The 23182-nt window shown below is 41.3% G+C and overlaps 1 protein-coding gene across 1 annotated transcript in view; it reads right to left on the bottom strand.

The window, feature by feature from the left end:
- LOC113164823 (collectin-12) overlaps nucleotides 1-22675 on the bottom strand; it is a 29345-nt gene extending 6670 nt beyond the window's left edge. Inside the window, exons 1-3 of the mRNA XM_026364324.1 lie at nucleotides 22418-22675; nucleotides 21399-21449; nucleotides 1425-1547 (exon numbers count right to left, since the gene is read on the bottom strand). Of these exons, the coding sequence (XP_026220109.1) occupies nucleotides 1425-1547; nucleotides 21399-21449; nucleotides 22418-22424 (181 nt within the window). The 5' untranslated portion in view covers nucleotides 22425-22675. The remainder of the gene's footprint in view (nucleotides 1-1424; nucleotides 1548-21398; nucleotides 21450-22417) is intronic.
- Nucleotides 22676-23182: the final 507 nt, after the last annotated feature.

Below are 23182 nucleotides of genomic sequence, written 5' to 3'. Positions count from 1 at the left end.
ATGAAAACATTCAGCATGGAACAAGCAGGACTGACTGAGCTCAGAGAGCGAGGGGACATCATTGTTAATGTACTCAAGACACACAGATAACCCCTGAACATGTTAACTTCATGTCATTATCACAAGAGGGGGAATAGCGGGGACAAAAAGCAGTCACATGTGGGAATGTTTAACACAATTACAGCAGGAACATTTAAAGTTCAATTCTCTGAAAGACGTCGGGACCGTTTCCCGACCTGAAAAAATGTGGAAAAGTCAACCAGGAAGTTCAGCTCCACAAGGCCTCAAGACTTTCCTCGGGCCTGTGAGTTTTTTGTGGGGGGGGTGTTGGTAAAATAAACTAAGACAAGGTTGAGGGGTGGAGACAGAAAAGGGAGTAAAGAGAAAGAGGACAGATAGACAGATGAGGTTGAAACTTAATGATCTGTCCATCCCCATGACAAAGAAACATATTGTCTCACTTACCTCTGGTGGTCTGTAGTCAGGTATAGTTGTGGTTTAATGTGCTGTGGTTTTGACATTTCTACCTCCAAACCATTACACTGGAGGTGGAGGTAATTTCATTTGTGGTGCTCGCATCATTGAAAACAACAGTGATTAAATTTGACAGAAGAGTTTCAGGCTCTGTGTCTGAGCTACTGGGACAGATCATTTTCATCTATTTCCTTTAGAAGAATTAGTTCCTCGTATTCCATGGATAAATATCACATTGTAATTAAGAGCTTTCTTGTCAAAATTTGCTGAACATTTGAAAACTTTTATGTGTGTCAGATTTATATGAAGGCTAACAGCTATTTGACTATATAGACAAATTAGTATGCTTTATCTTTTTGTCACCTCTGAATAGAGCCAGGCTAGCTGTTTCCCTCTGTTTTAGTGTCTCTGCATTCTAAGCACACCGGTTTTCTTACTTAATTCTTGGCATGAAAGCAAATAATCATATTTCCTGATTAATAAAACTATTCTCTGGTTTGAGCTGACTTTTTGTATGCACCAGTGACTCCTGAGAGGAGAACTTCGTTTTTTCGTGCTGGCGTTATAGTTTTCTCTTCATATTTTCCATTACTGAGTTATTGTCTTCAAATAATGACAAAGAAACATTTCCAGAAAACATTCCTCTCGCACTTGGGCACTCAGAGGGATACAGAGCTGCTTCTCTGTCAGACACAGGAGGCCTCATTGGACTTATCAACAGCAATGCTCTTCTGCCTTGGCAGCATGAAGAGAAACCAAGTTATAAGTTTGAACACTGGCTCTCCTAACTCACTGTAACTGAATCAATTTAGAATTAGGAAAAAAAAACAAAACTGCATCATCGTAGTGATGTTTAGAAATGTTCGTCATCCTCTAATTGCACCCATCAGAGGCAGAACAGAAGAGTGGAGTTTAGTGGGAGACCACAAAGGAGAGTAACGTCATCTTACCCTTATATCCAAGTACAGCAACAGCGATGGTGAGGAGTGTGCACAGCACATAGAGCAGAGCTATGGAGATCTTCAGCGCCCATTCATTCTTACACTTAGTGTACTGGCTGCTCTCTTGGATCCCTGCGTAGAAACAGTGGAGAATGCTGCTGGTTCAATGCGTTTTGCTGCATGTGAAGCAAGTCTGTAAAAAGTACATGTGGGTAGAATTTGATGTTGGCTAGGGACTCTCCATGTCCAGGAGTACCACATCTGGACAAACAGCCCTGGAGTCTACATTAAAGAGTCCAGCAGGTCCCTCAAGGCCCCGGTGGTGGAGGTGCAGGGGACACAAAAACAATCCCCCCCACTGACTTGTTTACACTCAGCGACATGCTTATTTTCCTGAACTCGTTCTTCATTCGACAAGCTGCCTCTGTTCTGCCCGCACGCGGCTTCCTTCCCAGTGAAGATAAGAACAGAAATTAAATAAGGTGAAGTTTACGTTTGTGCAACAGAAAAAGCTGCATCATCAGTAAAATCTTTTTTATTTCTTTTATTTTTGCAGTGTCAGGACTGTGAAGTCAGCGTGAAAGACCTTGGTTAGCGAGGGAATATTTCTTTCCTAAGATACAGCATCCTTCCCGACAGAAGAGTGGCGAGATTCACAGTGCTGAAGGGAACACAGCTGCATTTCATTTTCAATTCAGGAATGGCATGCGTGTGCACCTCTCTTCAAATGTCTAAATATAAAGCAATCGCTCTCATTCAACATGGCAACATAAAGACGTGCAACAAACATATTGATATTAACAGGAACAACAACAGGAGAGCAGTTACCATTAAACATTGACCAGTAAAGTGCAACGACACCACCACACATCTAGTTGAAATGCATTTCAGCTGATGAGGTAATACTTCAGGGAATTAAAAATACAGCTCTGATTGGCTCCTGAGGACCTCACTGGGAGTTTATATGCCAAAGTTAACAACTGGACCTGTTCTTATGGGTGTAAAGGGATTGTTAATGATCACATGGCGCTGGACTCCAGTTGGAAAGGGGCTCTCCACAGTACCGGGCCAACCTGAGAGGTTATGACATTTACCGTAAAGAGCAGGAACAAGCTCAGCAAAAAACCTTTTTAAACTTCTTTCATGGTTTTGATTACTTGCCCAACTAAATGACACCAGTGCCTCACAGGCCAAAAAATTCCATCTGCTTTAAACTGCAGCTTTTTCCCAATGTAATGTTCACCAAACTTAGAAAATGCAATTGTTTAATCATCTCTGTAGATAAACAGAATCGACCTTTGTTCATTTCTTGCCAAAATCAACTTTAAAAGTTTGCTTGTTTTTTGTAAATGTATTAAGTGTGACATGCTTCAGTGTTACTAGATTTGATTTCTGACTGTATTATTGTACCTTACACCTGAAAGTGACCTTAGGTGATACAGCGCCTACAGTGTATTATTGAACAAGGATCGAGTGAAAGCAACAAGTCCAGCTCTGGGTGTGGAGCGTCTTACTAAACCCAGAGTGGTCATCACAGCTGTGTTTGGGACGTCAGAAGTTACCAAAGTCTTCCCTCGCCACTGGTTTAACTGTAAGCAGAGAAGTGCACTCTGGGAATACAGCCACTAAATAAATGATTGCATTTCTGGATCATTCATAACTGCTGACATGTTTGAAGCGTCAGCTCATGCATGCTTCCACAATAAAGCAAGCATATCAGTTCATCAGTTCACAGTAATCAAAGGGCTGCTGCCCAAATTTGCTGGTCCAATCCAAACACACTGACAGTGTTTACAAATCCGCTACACTGAAATGATACCAAAACACTTTGTAAGGATATAAACTATTACACAGGCAAAAGGCTTTTCCATTTCGCTGCACTCTTGAGTGATGATCTTCAGATGTTCAGTGAGGGATTTCAGGTTGGCTGTCAAATATGGAGGACACCTGGCAAAACACAAAACACATGGCCGACAACACAACAACAAAAAAAAGGTCAACGGTTCACAGCCGCTCTACGAGCACAGAGAGAACAGCCGTCAGCCGGCCCAGCTGTAATCTTTTCGGTCCCTGACTGTCGACGCACCAATGGGCTCTCTGAGGTGCAATGCGGGGTCACGACCTTGCTGGCTATTGCTTTCCCAGTGGGTCATTTCCTGGATGAACAGGACCAATCAGGAAAAACAAACACAAGCTGGATTTAACGGCTGAGTCATGTTTTAGCATAATGTCGGTGATTTCTTTTTAGGATCTGTATGCGTTTCCTGTCTCCTTCACAACAATCCATGTGATGTCTTTATGAACATGTTCATCATCAGCATGAAGAACTCAGATTTATAATGGTAATGAGATCACATTGTATACAATGGTGACACTGGTCACACATTTTTGTTCTTGTTACTTTTCAGCTGAGACATTTGAATTATGTCATAAAATGGTTGATCAAAGAAAATAGGTCAACAAGTGTATGAATCATAAGTCAGAACAACCTCCTCATTCCAACTTTTCATACTCAACTGTTGATGAAATATTTTGCTCAGCACCAAAAAACTGTTCAGGTTCAGTCTTGGTTTTGCTAATCGTCAGTTCACACTTACTAGATTTTAAGGGGTTACGATTTACAAAGTAACCGTGATACTTGTTCTTCTGTTTTTCCATGTTTATTTAGTATTTTTGTTTGTTTGTTTGTTTGTTTGTGTTTTTGTCAGTGTTAGTTATTTCAAGCCTGTTTGTTTTAAAACTGATGAACAGTAATAACATGCATTAAAAAATGGCAAAGACAATCTAAAAAGTTTTGATCCTAAATTAAATCCAATCTGAAAACCAAACATCACTTTGGATATGACCAAACTCCATTTCCTATCTGGCTGTTTACATGACAAATGGCGAGATGAATATTAGACACTCAGGACAAATACTTTCACACATTCTCAAATATCTGTCACACTAACTGAGCCCAGATGCAAAAATCACATGGATAAAATATCTTGAGGTTTGTAGCACAAGAAGTTTGGCCACATGAGGAATTATGTGAAACAGATTGAGGCCTGTTGATAAGTAAAAAAAAAAAAGAAGCTTCTGGAAGGACAATTTTCTCAATAAATATTAAAATCAGGAAAAGAAGAGACGTTACAGCATAGAACAACACCAACCTCTTTGTTCACAGTCTAACAGACTCAGTTTCCTTTGGCTGCTCTTCATTAAATCGGACACTCACTCGTTGTATTTTGCCGGCACAGTCAGACACAGTCGGATCTTACCGACCACAACCACAAAAAAAGAAGAAACATCCAGGATGCTCAAACCACAGGCCGACAACAACACTTTTACTGCTCCTAGCAAAACAAAAACAATGATCTGAACACAAAGCCCCTTTCCACAACACACCCGTGTTTTTTTTTTTTTTTTTTTTTTAAATGGGAATGAATTCTTTTTGTTATTGTGAGTTTTGGTCAGACAAAGTCCAGCATTGTTTCTGAAAACCTCTATGCTGAAATTACATCCGGACAGTGTCTATCTTGGTGATAATAAAGCGCTGCGTTAACTGAAACAAAGAATTACCAAAACATCATCTTTTTCATCTCAACATGACCATTAATCTCCCTCTGAAAGTGATGTCCACGAGACCACAGCAGAGCACAGCCATTACGTGGGCCCTGCTCATTAAAAGACAATGTTTATTTACTGTAAATATCAGTAGGGACGCTATAGTAACGGATGAGAGCACAAAGCTGCGAGCTGAGGTCACACAAACTGTGATTTGGATCTCCGCCTTGCCTTACACGCACTCAACGCCTTTTACAGGAAGCACAGCACAGAATTACTTCAAGAGGGCAATCAGGGAATTTCACCTGGCAGGTCGACGCAAAGTGTGGTGGCAGCAGCGGATAAAGATCTCAAGGACTAAAGTAAACGCAGCAATTTCACAAGTTCTGGAGTCAAAACTGCAACTTTAGCTGAAAACATCAGGAGAAATAAAATGTTATCTTCACAATTTCCACTAAGTTGAAGCAAGAAAGACAAGAAGTCGATACAGAAAGGAAGAGAATGGTATAAAGAAACCAGGGCGTTAAAAAACGGAGAGAGACAGAGAGTAACAAGAACAGATGAAAAGACTGAAGAGGAAAAGAAAAGTTGGAAGAGTGACAGGAAGAAGGAAAGAAAGAAGAAGAGTGACTGTGATGTGCTAATTAGTAACTAGTGGTCTATAACTGTCAGATAGTAAAATATTTTACACTGTTCTTCCAAAGCTGAAAACTTAATTCTGCATTTCTGTTTGGTCAGCACAACAGGCTGTAAACACAACATTAACATACAGTACTGTCACCTCATAAAAGGGACATTTTAGCAACCACCCAGCAAGTGGCACAACAGTAGGACTCGTTTGGAGTCCATTCATCCCTCGGTTTTAGCTCTGATCCGATCTTTGGTAACATTTGATAGAAACATGTGATGCCACTAGGTCCAGTGGAACTGTGTGCTCCTGCTGGTGGGTGTCCACATGTTTCTATCAACAAAAACAGCTGCCATTACACTGTTGTGAGGGTTTTACAATAGTCACTAACTACACCCCTCATTACATCACAGAGACAGAACAGATCCTCTAACGGTACCTCTGCTGACTGTAAGTCAGTCTTTTTTTTCACTGCATGCCGAAGCTGTAGTTGTTTGTTTCTAATTGTGTCTAATTGGCAGTCATCTATCAAACCATCTGGCCTTCATTACTCAACAGAAATACGAGTTTTACAAGATCTCTGACACGCTGTAATCCAAGCCAAGATGTTTTACAGTCGTGACGGCTCAGTGAGTGACTCATGCGCAGCTCGGCTTTCTCGGTGACGCCGTGCGATGGCCTGCACTGCATCATGCTCTGCAGCAGTGGGAGCGCACAGGTCCAGGAACCTTTAGCTGCAGCTTCCATGTGAAGGACAAACACGCCTGGAGATTTTCTCACAGTGTTACATAATAGCAATCATTCCAGGAGTAGTCACTTTTGTCTGAACCTGTATTGTAAAGCATCCGACGTAAACTTGCTGCTTCCACTTGATAACATGTTGCTGGAAACAATGAAATGAACTCTTATAACACTACTTCTAGTAAATGTTCCTCTAAAAGAAACATACAAATACAGTCGCTGCTGGGCACCAGCCACAGCCAACGTGTAAAACTGTGGAGGTCTTGGCTGTTTGGTTACTCCACCTAATAACTGCCTGTTTAACAGCTTGGACAATGTTTTCTGTCCTACGGCGTGCCCACTGCTCTACCTGCCAATGACGCAATCAGAGGAAATGCAGAATTAGGGCCACTGGGCTCTGAGTTCATGGGATGACTCTGAGGCCCAGCATGAAGGTGACACCATCCTGGCTTCATGTGTGGCCTGATTTAGGCTCCATCTTTTTTATTGCATGAGATGGAAACCATACGCCTCGGTCACATGAGACAGGCGGGCACGGTGCTCATGGGTATTAATTTGTGACTGAAAGAGGAGTGGAGACAGGAGTGACAAGGCCAGAGAAGGATGAAATAAAAAAAAAATGAATGCACGGTGAGAAATTATGAGGGAGAAGTTAGGTGATGTAAAGATCCGAGAAATGGAGAGAGAGCAGTGACGCATGAATTGTAAAAGCCACATCAACCCACATCCAACCAAGAACCTCTCAGGGACAGCAACACAGGCCAGATTATCCACAATAAAACCAGTACAGAAGAAAATAGCAAAGCTTTTTGTTAGAATATTTCTGCTTGTGCTTTGTGTCACATCCAACAAAAGGCATTGTCAAATTGTCAAATTGTGAAGCAACCAAGATTACACCATCCAGCAGCTCTCCCAGGCTCCAACTGTCTGCCGCCTCTCTGTGGGGGAGCGAGGGAGAACTCTATTCCCCACTTAAAAGTCTAGATCATCTGCGCTTTCATCCACATGACGCGTTTATGGAGTTACATTAGGCATATATTTAAGTTAAGTTGTATTATGACTTGCAGAGCACCTAATACACACATTAGAAAGTCTTTGATTATGGGAGGCAGCTAAAAATGTTATAAATGTGTAAAATTGAGCCTTCCTCAACTTTCTGTCATAGGAGGTGAGTCCTGCAAAATCCGTTGTCATCCACAAAGAATAGTAGCAGGCAGTGTCTCGGCATTTTTTGTATTCTGTATGTTTAGAATTCATAATTTTAGAGAGAGCACCTTATTTTAAGGGTTCAAACCAATGAATAAAGTTGGCTGGGGTTTACTTACAATGTGATCGGTTTGTAGGATTCTCAATGCTCCTAACAAACTCTAACACTGACACAGAGCTGGCCCACTCTTCCTCCTATCATAATAACATCTCACCAACTGATAGTAAAGGTAGAGAAATAAACATTTCCAAAATGTTTTTCAGATGAGCTGTGGTCAGAAAGAGCAGTCACTAATGCCCCGTGGCCCCGCTCAGCTCTGCTCAGACTCAGCTCTCACTGCAGATACACAAACAGCTTGTCTTTCCAGAAAACTACATCAACAGCGGAGTGGAGAGCGGGAATGATTTTACTCAGGGATTTGGGGCCCATGGACCGACTTGGGTTTTAGTTACAAATCAAAACACCGGAGCTTAAGCACCCCAAACTTTGCAGCTTTCTAGTGTGTGTATTTCTTTTCATCTGTACGTGTGTGTGTGTGTGTGTGTGTGTGTGGCCCACAGGCTAATGACCATCACATTAGCATCCAGAATTTGATAGCCTGCCTACACTCAACTTTGAAGGAAATACTACACCTCTCACTCAGCAAAGAGAAAAGTGAGTTCAAAAGGAGGGTGTAGAAAAGCAGGACAAGAAAAACAAAAGAAACACTTTATCCAGTGAGAAACTCGAAGGCTGCTCAGTTTGCTGCCTTTCAGTTATGAGACCTCTACCATGCAGTATTTCAATCAGCATCTTATCCCCACACAAAAAATGCTCTTCCTTCAGTCAGTCAGCACTTTTAATATTAAAATCAACTTATTAAAAGATGCAGGACTTTAGAGTTTTTAAAGTCTGATCTGATCAATGGCAGATCTCCCGGTTGTTTCCAGGTGCCAGTCAAAATGTGAAAACAGCTACAAAGAGACTGAGCGCTGGCAAGTTCTTCAGAGAAAAATAAACAGCTGAACATCACCAGTCGAAGAAAACGAGAAATTAAATAAATACTTTGACTTTTTCCCTTTGATGAACAGCTGGGATAATAAACCACAACATGGTATTTGAGGCATGCTATTTTCTTGTTTGCATGAACAAGACTCCCAGGCCTAATACGGTCTGTCCAAATCTTTACATCCACCTAATAGTACGCCATGAAGAGAATCCTGGTGGTTGTAAATATATACATGTCTACTTTACTGCAAGCACCATGAAAACACTTAAATATTTAGATGACGTTCATTACCCATACGAGAGATGGATACCACAAAACACACAAAACAGTGGGGCTATGGTTTAATGTTTATAAAAGTGGGTCGGGGATTTATTTGTTTTCATGCAGGCAGGTGACAAACTACATGTTCTTGCCAGTGGTGCATTTGCTGACACCACCGATAAACCAGTGAAATAGACGGCTAACGTGGATATACGTAAACCACGGAGATTCAAAATGAGCAAAGATCTGCTACTGTCAAGTGGGTAAACGTGAAAAGAAAATCTGTTTAAAGACAAGAACACTGTTCAGGTCAGCTTATAATAAGGTTGCAACCACCACAGCTGTATTTGTAGCTAATGCTGAATACTTTAAAGCTGCTGTTCTTCTAATTGGCACTAGATGACAGCTCAAACACAGCTCAGACTGCAGTGACACTTCAGAAACAATGTGCAGATTTAAACACACACACACACACACACACACACACACACACACACACACACACACACACACATTTTCCCTAGTAGTTTAAACAAGAGCTGTAACAAAATGATTTGTTGAGGAGATTTTTTGTTGTTGTTTTGATTGACAGGTGTCTCAACTCATCTCAGCTACTTCAAAACTGCCAAAATACCACTCCTGTTGTGTGATTACTTTGTCACCTGCAATGTGGTCTAGATTGCCGTGAAAACTCTGAGGCAGATGTGCAGCAGGCGGACGACACTGACTAATACAGTCAGCAAAAAATATATAAAACAGCTCCATATGGCCGAACCTCAAGGAGACATAAGGATGTATTTAAAGCAGTCATACAGACAGTATATGCATGCACGCATTACAAATCCAAAACAGACAGCAAAGCGTGATGTTCTGTCTCCAATTTAGAGGATGATCGTGTCTTTAACAAGTCTTAACAATGTCCATCTTCAAATACTAAATACTAACATTTTTTGGTTTGTTGCTCGACTGAATCTATTGTCGTGCTCCAGCTCCTGGTCTACAGAGGCTCACAAAAAAACGCAAAGCATTTAAAGAGCCATGCAGATTTTCAGGAAACTTTACAGAACACTGGGTGGAAAAATCTCTATGGGACAGTTATTTTACAGAGCATGCCTTTATCGGCCAAACTCGTCAGCAAGCTAGCCACATCCATCACTGGCTCTGGAATATGGGCAGCAGACTGATCTTCACAGATGCACGCCATGTCCTTTAAAAAGCCAGTGAAGGAGCATGTTTCCTGTCTGACAGATCTACAGTGTCCAGACATTTTCGCTGGTGTCTGCTCGCTACCACTGGTGTCACGTGTGGGTAACGTTGGTATAACATTATGGTCACTGTGGAGAAAGCCGCTCCGTGATTGTAGGTTTGCTTGTTATGAGAAGCTATCATTTAACAGTGGCTTTGAGAGAATTCAGAGGGCTGTAAAATATGAATACGACTCTGGTTTGTGTGTTGACAGGTGGTTAAAGAACCATGAATTAGCTTGAAATTAATTCTGTTAAAAACGGTGCCATTCTCTAATTAGGAATTGGAGGTGATGCGTTGCTTGTGGTTGTATAATCTCCTCAAACTATTTCACAGGTAATTTTTTTACCCTATTATTTAATGTAAAAACAGACAGAGTATCAGAGTAGTATAGTTAATCCCATGTAAGCAGTCTGACTGCTCTGCTCGGACAGTGGAAAACTTTCACGGAGGCAAAGAAATTCTGCTCACTTGTGTGAATTTCTCAGCACAATAATTCATGTTAAAGAGTGAGAGCAAACCACACACAGATTTACAAACTCCTCCAAATGCTGAGAAACCTCCAAAATCAACAGGATAAAATACAAAGAGGAGCACGTTTAACGACTGATGGGATGCGCTCTGAGGTCAGTAACAATGGAAATTTCCTCTGTTAATGTTGCATCATGGGTGTTGGAGTTCCTTCTGGGTGGTCCACCACATCTGCGGTCGGATGTGGGGGCGTGGCATGTCAGTCTGAATGACAACAAGCCGTCCTGGTCAGGAAGAAAAGGAAGTTTTTCTGCCAAAATCTGTTCAGGCAGAAATAGTCCAGACGTGAGGGTGGCACGCTCTCCTGCCTCAGGTCGGCCTGCAGTGTGTGAGGTGAAACACTGAGAGGCAGGAGGAGCTGTTTGACATCTGGGTGGTGAATCGCATGACAGTGATAGCACTCATTCAAAGCGGTAATCAACACCAGACAATGGCTTTGAATTACTCTACACGAGAGTTTGTTTAGGGTAATTTAGAGGTGCCGGAGACGAAGGACGATAAAACTGAATCTGTGCATCACTGGCTGCACAGATCAGGAGCCAAAGTGATTATTACTCAAATTACCAAGAGCAATTTTTTAATGAAACTACCGGGCTTCCACATTCATACTTGTCAGATAATTATAGGTTTTCCTTTAGGAAACAATTTGACAATGAAAATGAGACTTTCAGAAGTTTTTCAGAGGCTTCAGTAGCAGATTCTTACATCTTTAGAAAAAGTGTTCCTGAAGGACACATGTTTCAAATCAATCAAGGCTAATAAACTAAACGTATATGTTTGTCTCCAAAGGGAAATATTGGCTGGGACTCCTGGACTACTAATTCTGTGGTATATAGTTTACATTTACAGTTCAGGTCACAGCATATTTAGGACATAGTGCTACAGGAAAGACAACACAATACACCACTTTGCACTTTGACTCTCCTAGTAATTAGTTTACATATGCCTAATTGCAACAACAATTAAATAAATATCATCCTGAATGATACTGACTAATACAGCAATAAAATATAAAACAGCCGATTATGTTTTTGATTATAACAAGAAAATGTTCTTAACTAATATACATGGCAAGCTGCAAAAATGTTGATGCAGAATGCAATGGTAAAATGTTCACCATCAACATCACTATAGTATCTAATAGACCAACAATGGATACAGTTAAATACCAGAGACTGACTTTGATCAACAATTTTTATCTGTTCACAGCACTTCATGGACTACTTTTTCCCAACCTGCAAGATTTCTGGCTAGGTTGTTGCTGAAGGATGGTGCTGTATCAACTGAGCATAGTTTGGCCCACAAGATGGCCAATCAGAACAGAGAGGGATGGGAGCAAAGGGGGCCTTAAAGACACAGGAGCTTAAACAAGCCATTTAGTATAAAGCATTATAACTTGTATTTGCACTTGTATCAGTGGTACAAAATAAAATATAAACCCCAAATTAAGCATAAACCGGCCACTTTAACAAGGTACATTGGGAGCACTGAACACACACTCAGTGGATATGAACTACCGTAAATGGGAACTACATTTACAAAGTCTGCATATTCATCTAATTTGGAAGAAAAACAGAACTGTGGTAATTTGCTAGTATACATATATGCTTAAAAACATTGTGCAGAACTCTAAGAGGTGCCAGAAATTGGATTTAGTGAATTCCCTGCGTCTGCAGCCACACATGGAAAATGTGATAGTCATTATGCATCTGACAGAGTTTTGGACTCCAACACTGTTCTTCACCACGTCAACTCCCTTTTGCAAACCAGGAAGCTGAAGGTTGATCTTGGCAGTGCTCAGTCATTTTCCCCCCTTTCATTAACATCTTGGACTGTGAATAACAGATTTAGTGGGTTTTACAACTTATACTAAGAGAGGACAAATTAGAATCCCCAAATTTATTGTTAAAGTGCGCCTGTGTGTTCTGCTGCTGGACGTGCTGGAGAAAGTTTTATGTCTCGGACGCTAGAGGCTCACATACATAAAAGTATCAGTTTGTATTACAAAGCTGAGATATGTGCGATATTTTAAGGCTGAACAAACACATGCACAACGATGCGCAGTCGGGGGAATTTAAATGTAAGATCTAAGCTGCGAGCGTGATCCCTGCAGAACAAAGGACAGCAGCTCGCCAAATTGAACGTAAGCCTTTTCAAGGTGTCTTGGAGATCTTTCTCTCTGCTCTGCTGTTCTTTTATTTAATCACTAAATCAATGACTCAACCCCTAAAAGGCACTTAGCCACTCTGCACTCCAACAACCCTCTCCTGACATCTGCATGTGGGTCACATCAAGGACACTGGGGTTATTATGGTGTGTGAGAGCTGGAATGGGGGGAGGAGGAGGAGGAGGGGGTTACTGCTTTTCCTCACTTTCAAAGGTGATTCAGAAAAGTCACTGACACTCAGATGATCACAGGCCAGATTGAAAATAGCAGCTAATCACCAGCACATGTGTTGTTCTGGCAAAAGCATCACCGATCAACGCCTGCACTTCGCATTCAGCACATGGAGTCATGTTACTGCCGGTTTATTCGACCTAATGAAGGCATAACAGAGAAAAAAGGAAGAGGTGGAAAGTTTAGACAAAGGTTTACAGAATCCCCCAGAACAGTGAGTGTGATGTTAAAACCATATACTGTGCTGTAAATTCTCTAACCTGCTCTCCAGTGAAGAAAAGAGTGTATTCAGATTATTTACGTGTCACTTAGCTGATTTCACTTAATTGGCCAACTAGCTTTAAGTAAATATTTTTTGTTTATTATAAATGTACAATAATGTGTATAGATCTGGAACAACAGTGGGACTAAACGTTGAATTACCTTAGTCATAGCTGCTTCAATTGACCATACATAAACCCTCAGTTTTCAGTCTCTTTGAATAACAGACTGTAGCGCCCCATTTGACCATTACTGGTAAATTACAGATAAATGTTCAGAGCTGCAGCCTCATGCATGGATTACAGAGACAGTATGACATTTGTTTTGTTTAGTCAAACCTGTCAAAACAAATATAAGAGGAAGTGATCTCATGCTGTAAGTCTGGTGAAAACAGCCCCCTGCATCTCTTAAGTAGTTGATTATTTGACAACTTAATGGCAGTGCAACAAACCAAACATACATTCACATCACCACCTAATAAAATCAGTATGGCTAATGTGTTAGGAACAGTTGCTTATTTACACACAGAGTAACATTATGAATGGTTTTGAGTCACGCTTCTCATCATCTTGTGAGTGCAAGTCCAATATGCACTCTCTTTAAGTTCCCCCGAGAAAATGATCTCACCCTGTAGCTGCTAAATGCTCCACTATGTTCACCAGGTAGTTGCAAACTTTGTCTGTCTGCTGTTGGGTGCAGGTAGTGTACAGTTGGTTCTCTGAATTTTTATGCTGAAAAAAGCTGCCTGCTGTGGCCGATAAAGACTAAAGGGCATCAGACGTGAATCAAAACAGTAAGACTAGAAGCTGGGCGATCTAAACAATGAGCTGGAAGATGCTAAATTGCTGTGTGAAAATTAGGGGAGTAGCAGAGACATATTATATCCGTGTATCTGTCTATGTGGACATGTTTCACATTAGTAATAATGATAGACTGTTTTGATCCTCATGGGGAAATTGTTGTTGGACAGCTGTGTATTTACACTGTGTTAGATTAGGAGTCACTCCCCAAAAGAGACTTGAGCCTAATCCATCGCCTTAGACGGCTCAGTCATGCTACAACATAATCATACATATACATGTACACTGTGGTTATCTGATTGTTTTATAATATGGAGCTGGATTAATCCAAAACCATGCATCTTATTTCATACTTCTGTTTCTGTAGGTGACTATAACTGTCACATACAAAGAAAGCAATCAAGTAGAAGTAGAACACAGCACAGCATCAAAAAATTCACGTAAAGCACCAGAAAGGTTCAGCATAGAAGTAAATTTACTTTGACTGCTACACTCCAGAAGAAGAAATATGATTTGTTGGTAAAATTCCTCTCTGATCAGCTGCCATTTCCCCTTTTGGCTGCCTGTCTTGTCTGCGGGATCCAGGTTGAAAGCATTGAATTATAACAGCTAGGTCCAGATGACTGCAAGTGAGAGGAATGAAAGGCTGTAAAAAAAAATGCAGCACTCAACTAATGGTTTTGTGAATGCATAGAAGGGTGTATATGTTCTTATGTCATAAAGGTGTGTAGTTTGTGTTACAGATAAACCCATCCAGCTGGATCTTATACTGCTACAGCTCTCTCCTTGTCTTTATCTGCAACCATCACGCTCACACTCACTAACCCCGATCTCCTCACAAAGCAGTCCTCTCATGCTGCTCCAAAGCCATCCATCCACTTCCTGCTGTTCTCTTACAACCGGCTGAGTCTCCTCCACCTTCTCCCACTTACTTTTCACTCCCTTCCCCTCTCCTGGGATGAAATAGCTTCTCACCCAGCGGCCCCTGCTCTTCTTGTTCATTCAGCATCTTGGCGTTATCTCTCCTCCTGTCTGTCTGGAAGAAATCCCTCATCCCTGGTCTGCACATCATCTTTTTGTTTACACCCCGAGGCCTCAGTTTTAACAGCCTGCTCCATAGTCTCTGGGTGAACTCTCCTCCTTGCAGACACCTAAGCCTGACTTGTAACTGAAACTTGCTGGTTTCTATGAGCCACAGGCTGACTTAAAAAAAAAAAAATCACATTATACTTAATTGTTTCTGTGTGTATAGGGTCTGCCTACATTTTTCTTCCTTTGACAAAACACGCACATTAAATTCTCTTTCTCCTCTTGTCACCACATTAATTTCTCTATTCTTCTCTAACGTGCTCAAAGGAGTTTTCCAGCCTCCTCTGGGATCTTAAAATACATGAAAAGCCTGCGGGTATGAACATTTTTCAGTCGAAACAATCAAATAATGAATCTGTACCCAGGCTATTGGACATAAAATAGTGTACAGGAGACAAATAAACAGGGAATCTGCTGCAGATTACACCAGACGGCATAAACAAACCAAAATCTGAATGAAACCTCTTATTGCTCAAGAAGCTCTAGACACTTTGACTCCTCCACATCATTATCAGAACCAAACAGACCAAGAACATACACTTCTGTTTATACTGAATGAACATAATCAGTGAATGAGCAATAGCAAAACACAAATAAACTAAAGAGGCATGATACCTTTTGATTTGACTGCACATATTGCAATTGTAAGAGAAACTAGTAGGGTTCTTTCTGACTCATTTTTATAAACACTACGTTTAGTTGAACCTCTCTTTTTCAACATCTGAGAGAAATTCCTTTGTTAGACATGAATCCCTACATTACTTCTGGATATCTTCTTAAAACAAATGATTCTCCCACATGCGTTGATGACCTGAATATGAATGTGTTTGAAGTTTGAGAGCAATGTCGTCATTTTACTGTTTTTTTTATATTCACACTATTTTAGCTCTGTGTACCAACACCCAGAGGAAATATTCATCTCTTTATCTCCTAAATGCTCGACTGTGTTCCTCTGGCTAGGTGCTAGTTTGCCGTTTGGAGTTGAGCAGGTGCTGGCTGCTGCTTCAAGAAACAATCCTGGTGACAATATAAGACTGAAGCAGTAAAGCTGAGAGCTGTACAGCCATAACAGTGAGAGGTCAAAAACTGAAGGGAACTGCAACATCAGGTGATAAATCATTCCATTTGTCACCATAAACGACACCTTTTACATGACACGTAAACTACAATAACAAGAAATAAAAATGACGAATGTCACCCGATGACCATGAGAATGACATGAGAGAAAATGCAAACATTAGCTGCGAAAGGGAGGAGAATAAGCAAATGAAGGCCGAGACATGTAATAAAAATAAAAAGACATGCTGACTATAAAAGCTCAAAGCCAACTGACAGTGGTATGGCAGACAGTGAAGAAAGCTCTGTACACTTCACAGAAGTATTAGTGATCAGGACCTGCCATGTAACTTAGACGTAAGAACCAGAATTTGAAAGGACCACAACACAACACTGAAAAAGGCCAAGAAACCACAGCAAAGTGTAGAACAAGCCTCATCAGACACTGACATGTGTATGAAATACTGTACGTCGGTGCCTGACAACTGCTGGCTAGTTAAAACTAGCAAAACCAGTGTCTGATGCCATGTTACCCAGGATGGGTGAGGTGATGGATGAGGTGTCTTTATGACTACAGCTAAAGGTGTTTGTGATGCTGGGGTATGCTCTTTGCCAGAGAAACCCACCGGACCGAACCGGGGTCTGGCTGTGCTGACACAGCTGGTTCCAGGCACAGGCACCCATACAAGGTTCTCCAGGAATGTTCCAGGCTTTGCTGGAGAAACCATAACAAGTGCAGGAAGTAGATTAGTGCACTCTGGGTTCCACACAGGCCGCAAACCTCCAGAGTCCGGCCTCTCCAAACCCACATGTGTGGGAACAGGAGATGCAGCAACAGAGGGAGTAAGACCCCCATCCAGACATCAATGCAGATCACAGGAGGACCTGCTACGCAGAGCAATCAGGACTCATTTATTTCATGAACTCCTACCTGGGGACCAACATAAAGAAGAAATCCTCCAGATTAAACGTACAGTACAGTGCAGTAACGCATCGGAGCCGGTGCTGGGTAGTGGTGAATGAATGCTGGTTTAGGGAATAAGGTGTCACTAGTCACTGTAAACTCTATAAAACTGAGAAACGTGGACATACTCACGTCAATGTGTGACGTTCGGAGCGTCTTTGATTTGACAGGAAGTGCTGCAGTTTACTTTTAGTTGTGCTGGATTGTGTATCCCTAACTCATTTTACCACTTTCCAACACTTTGTTCCAACACTTTGTTCCAACACTTTGTTCCAACACTTTGTTCCAACACTTTGTTCCAACACATGCCACCAGTCTTGTTGAAAAATCCCATCCTAACTTTGTACATATGTGTACACGTGTTGCATTTAGATATGCATTACATACATGTCGTTGGACAGAGACATGAAAAAAAATAAATGAATAACCAATAAAAACTGCTGATGATATTTTAGATTTCAGATTTTATTATGTTTATATCTGGATAAACTGATTCTCTCCATCTTCTACACAAAATGATTTCTCTTTAACAAAGATATGACACTCACTTTGTTTTCGTGACGGGTCGCTTGCTGTTGTGAGTCAGGCCGAGGGCAGCTGCAGTCAATGGCCGATTATTATACCAGTTCTAAAGGAGTTCAGCCAAAGCTCGAGTAAATTTTGTTGTTGATGTCCTTCTTATGTCAACCCCCCACAGAAAAATAAATATGTTTAAACCTTGAGCACTGTGGAAGCAATTCCGGCCTGGCTTCAACTTGGCAGGAACAGAGATCGTATTACCATATGAATTCACTCAGTGCATGTGCTGGTGTGTGTGCGTGTGTTTGCGTGTGTGTGGTTGTGTGTGGGTGTGGTGTGCATTTCCACTTGTATACAAGCGAGTGGAAAATGCATTTCTACGTGTGTGTTTGTGTAAATATCAATGATGTATGCATGCCTTCTGGATAACGGTTGTGTAAGACGGAGAATAAGAAACAGTTTACTCTTTTTAAGATGTGTGTGTGTGTGTGCATGTATTTCTATGTGAGTGTGTGGACAAACTTTGGTTCATTCGTATACATCACTGTGAGGACAGCTGGGGGTTAGGACTTGGTTTTGGGGTTGAAGTTAAAATTAGGTTCTCGTTTAGAGTTAGTGTTGGGGTTAGGCCTGTAGTTGTAATGGTTGATGTTAGAAAATGCATTGTGTCAGTGAGTATCCTCCCAACAACAAAACGGCCAATGTGTGTATATGTGTGTGTGTGTGTGTGTGTGTGTTTCCATTGGGCTCATTCTGATTTTGGAAAGCTGAGTCATTCCTTTGCACGTCAGTAAATATACAGAATAAACACCCTCAAACATAGTTTTAAAGACATTTCAGCACATCGTCACTATGCGTGGCTTGCACATACTTGCTTACATTACACATTGTACTTTTTCATGCTGATTTAGAAGAAGGCTGGAGGCATGCCTGGGTTTGCTGGTGTGTGTGTGGATTACAGCCAAAACCAAAAAAGAATGAAACCTGAGTTTGATTTTCTTTCAACTGTATTACTGCATTTTGCAAAACTAAGATTGGTGCATTAAATCTCGGAATTGCAGGAACTGGATGAGATTCATAAACAACTTCTTGGAGAACGATGCTAACAATCATACCATATGGCATTTCACTGCTTCTTCATCCTTCCTGAAGCATTCTTTAGAGAGAACAGTCAAAACGCACCAGCTACTATTTACCCAACAAGTGTGGAGCAGATTTGCATTTATTATGAATTAATGAATTAACTACAGGCCTTTGTGATACTTGTGTCCTTTATCCAAAAAATGACATGTGTTTCAAAATAGATTCTTCTTTTTTCATTACTTAAATCCTTCTCTGCATTTTTCTAATGCACCAATATGTAGCTGCTTTCAAAACATAAAAACGCTGTAACTATACCTAAATAAAGCATCCCCCCATGTCACTGTACAATGAACCTGATGGAAGTCAGTGGCTCACTGTAAAGACGCCTGCAATGTCAAGTATGTGAAATGTGTGTATGGTGTAGCTGTACTAAGAAAAACAAAGGCCAACTGGTAGTGTATACAATACAGTATATATTTTCTTACCAATGTGAGCTCTCTACAAGCAGAAGGATTAAGTGTTCTCCGTTTCTGTGTTAAGTCATCCTCTTTTTAGCTCAGTAGTGACCTTATAATCTGGAGTCACAGCTTTGTCATGTCACCACAATTTAAACTCGTCGTCTCCTGGGAGAAGACGATGAATTAAAGCAAAACATGCACTTAGGAAATAACTGTTTGCTCCCCCCTGAGTACTGAGATTATAGTGCTAATAGTGGAAAACGTAGGGGTTTTTGATGGTGTGCATGAATACAGCTCTATTATACAATGACACCCGCGGGGGGGGTAAGTTGGACCCTTGGAGCTGACCCCTCCAAACAGCTGCCATGTCCCCAAGAACACCAACAGCACTCAGCTAAGAGTTCAAAAACTCTTCCTACTCCTCCAAATGTCAAGAGTTCATTTGAATAAAGTTAAAAGTTAGATGCATTTGGCTCGTCTTCCTGCAGCTCCCTAATCTAATCCATGAGGCGAACTCACACACGCTTACACAGAAAGACAGACAGGATGCCTCTACTCGGATGACCTGAATGAAAGAGATAGTGTTTTTTCACAGTTTGACTTCGTCTCCGCCGGTGCTGGGCTAAGCAGTCTAAGCTGCCGTCCCCCATCCACTCCCATGGACCTCGGCCGAACTGTGTGTGAATGAGTCATACTGCAGCAACACCCTAAATACAGAGACACAGAGGCTCCTGATCTCGAATCGGTGTTGAATCAACATAACAGCAGATCTGTCTCCAAGGAGAACAATAATGATGTGTTTGTGTGACACAGTGTTTGCCTTGTGTTACCACATTTTTTCTTTTTCTTGTTCACTATTTTTTCTTGTTCAAAAGCCTGATGCACACTACCGTCCAACTAGCAATCTTTACTGTAAAAAGCTATTACTGATGTGAAGACTTTGCATTGTTTTGTTTAGTTTTTTAACCATTGAACAAAAATCTGCACTTATTTACATAACATGTAGTAAATATGTGAGCACATCCAGTGACTGGACCGAAGGGGAGTTGCAAGGGGAAAAAAAGGGTCAGAGATGCTAATTTGAAATGGTCACAACAGCCAAATACAAAAAATTTTTCCACTTTGTAGGAAGTATTAGTCACTCAACCTCAGCTTGTGTTAAACTTGTATCCAGTTTAAAAGGGGAGTTTTTACTGGACAGATGTGTTGCCACTGCATTTTCGACCTTTTGAGCATCTACACTGTAGTACTGACCAGTGAATAGACAGGGTGCAGATAAATACATGACTACTGCCTGTGACAGTCATTTTGTCAGCACTAGTTTATGTAAAGAAGTAACATGAGACTAAAGCCCCCTCTACACTGTCTGTTTGAGGCGGGTTATTGTGCCAATTTGCTATCATCCTGTCCCGTGCACGTAGAGGCCACACTGCTGCTAAGAAGCTGCTAAGACGCCATTATTTGAATTCCAGTAACATTCTGCAAAATTAGAGACTTTGTTTGCTGTTTGTTGTTGTTTGTTGATGCTTCAACTAAGTCTAATTATTGCCAATGTACTGGCCTGGAGGCAGGAATGTCGTTAACATGGGAAAATAACACCAAAACTGTCTGTACGTTTAAATCCGACTAGAGGCACATGGGAAAATATGTTTGTCGGGTGAACTGACCCTTTAAAACGTTTTTATCCTTATCATTATCAAACGCATGGGAACTGTGTCGCCTCACAAAAGCCTCATACGCTGCACTCTGACTCGTCCGAGGCTTGTTTGTCTGAGGCGACGTGTTCAAATGACTCAATTTAAGTGCATAAAAGAGAGAAGAGAGCTTTTGAACGTTCTTGATCTTTGGAGCTCAGTGGGTTGTCGCTGGGCCTGTGGTAAGCTGGACCTCACACACTGTCAGCCACATTTATGTTCAGCCCAAGAGAAGCAAAACCATCAGTGAGCGAGCCAAGTATCAGGACAGATGAGGCTCTGGCAGTCTGCTGTCTCCTCTGACATAAACATAAGCCTTCAGTGTTAACTAGGGGTTTAATCAGTTATGATATTCCTGTAAATGTCGAGGTAATTCTAGGTAAAGACAGACAAGTCAAGCTCACACACCTAACACCTCTAATTTGCAACATTTAAACCTCAAAACAGTAACATCTTTATGATTAGAGCTGTGACAGGGTGCTGCTTTAAGAGAAGGGAAAACCTTTTCACTCACCGAACCTCTTGTATCCAAAAGACTGAACTTCCTCCTCGTCTGCAAAGTCGTCTGCGTGACATAATCAGAAACACATGACAGAAATAGGTCACACACACGCTACTGGGGGTGCATTGTGTTTAAAGCAGTGGGTACGACTGCACAAACAAAATAAAACAGAGACACCAAGGAGCAGCTGCACAGAGCCACAAATTCACTGAGTTATCCTTGAACTGCAGTAATCTCTGTTTAGTAGAGAGGAGGCGTCCAGGATGACTCGAAGAAGGAGATAGTGGAGTCTCATCTCTAGTCTGTGTGTGTGTGTGTGTGTGTGTGTGTGGAGATCGGAGGGCTCGGAGAACTGTAAAAGCCACAGGCTGCGGTTTCTCTGGGTTGTTGACAGTAAACCTTAATTACGCTGCACTGAAGACTGGAGCAGAGCTCAGTGAACATCACTGCTAATGCTAAACAGATGGGACCGAGTAGGTCGACATGGGTGAGGGGGAGAAACAGGGAAGAATTAGCTGAATGCGTGTTTGCTGGTGAGGAGTCAGAGAGGGTTCAAGAAGACGAAGAAGAGCCACTGATAAGCACTAAATCACACGGCTGCCTGGCTGTTATTTCACCTCGGCTTCAGGTGGATGTGGCACGAATGCAGCAGTTAGTGATGAAGCTATGCAGACCAGATGGAGTACAGGTGGAGCCCCATCAGTGGTGCAGGATCTTCTGTACGTTTTTGACTGACATCTATCAACATGGGACTGAGGTGACAGTTTAACAGACAGGCACACTAATTGTGTAAACATTATTTGGTCTTTAATTTACTTCAGTGGGATGCATCTAAGTGGTGGAGAGAAAGAACTCCCACTATTTCACAACTTCTGCACCGCAGTACCGTAATGTCATCCAGATGTGCACCACAAAAAACAAACAAACAAAAAAAAAAAAACATCACACACTAAATGTCTGTCAAATAAGGAATAATAGGAATTAAAAAACAAACACATGAAGCTATCTACGGCTGCACACACGCTACGCACCTTTCATGGCGTTTTCTAACTCGTTGAGGGCTGTAGAAGAGATGAGGACCACTGTCACTTTCTGCGCATCTCAGCATCCAGTGCAGCCGCGTTAAACACGCACACACCAACTGCGGCAGTAACAAAACTACAAGTCTGTCTTCATGTTGAGTTTAAAATCCCATCGCCTCTGCTCTGCAGCTCGCTGTGGCTCTGAGGAGTTTGTGGAGAAGTGATGTCCCGGAGCCTGGACTCTCTGACAGAGGGAAGGAGGGCTGGTCGGAGTGTCAACACACACGCAATGAGACACTGTGCTTCCGGCGGTACTTTCAAAAATAAAGTTGTTTTAGTTGTAACGCATTTGACTCGTGTGCCAAAACCACTCTCCACTGAAATACCCATCACTTTTATTAGACTTTCCTATTTGTCACATGGCTATAACCAGGAGATTTTAGCTTAGCATAAAATCTCAAAACGTTTTTTTGGAAATTAAAATGTTCTTAAGTTGCTCTATTATATTTAAAATTGATTTTATTAATTTTTGCTTTCTATATTTGTTTAGGTGATTGAGCAGGTTATGGACGTTTTATTGTGTCTTACAAATTAAACAAACAAGTTATTGTGTGTTGATCAGTGAGACTGGACATAAATGTGTTAGTCATGTATTTGTTTTAGATTTAACAACATTAAGTTAAATGTTAATAACTGAACTGTGAAAAAACACCAACTAGAAACAATGACTGCAACCTACAGACTGTACATAGAGGAGTGATTAAGTGGTACATT

This window comes from Anabas testudineus, chromosome 2 (assembly GCF_900324465.2).
Source record: "Anabas testudineus chromosome 2, fAnaTes1.2, whole genome shotgun sequence".
In the NCBI taxonomy this organism is placed as follows: Eukaryota; Metazoa; Chordata; class Actinopteri; order Anabantiformes; family Anabantidae; genus Anabas; species Anabas testudineus.
This window is presented reverse-complemented; position numbering and strand designations above follow the sequence as displayed.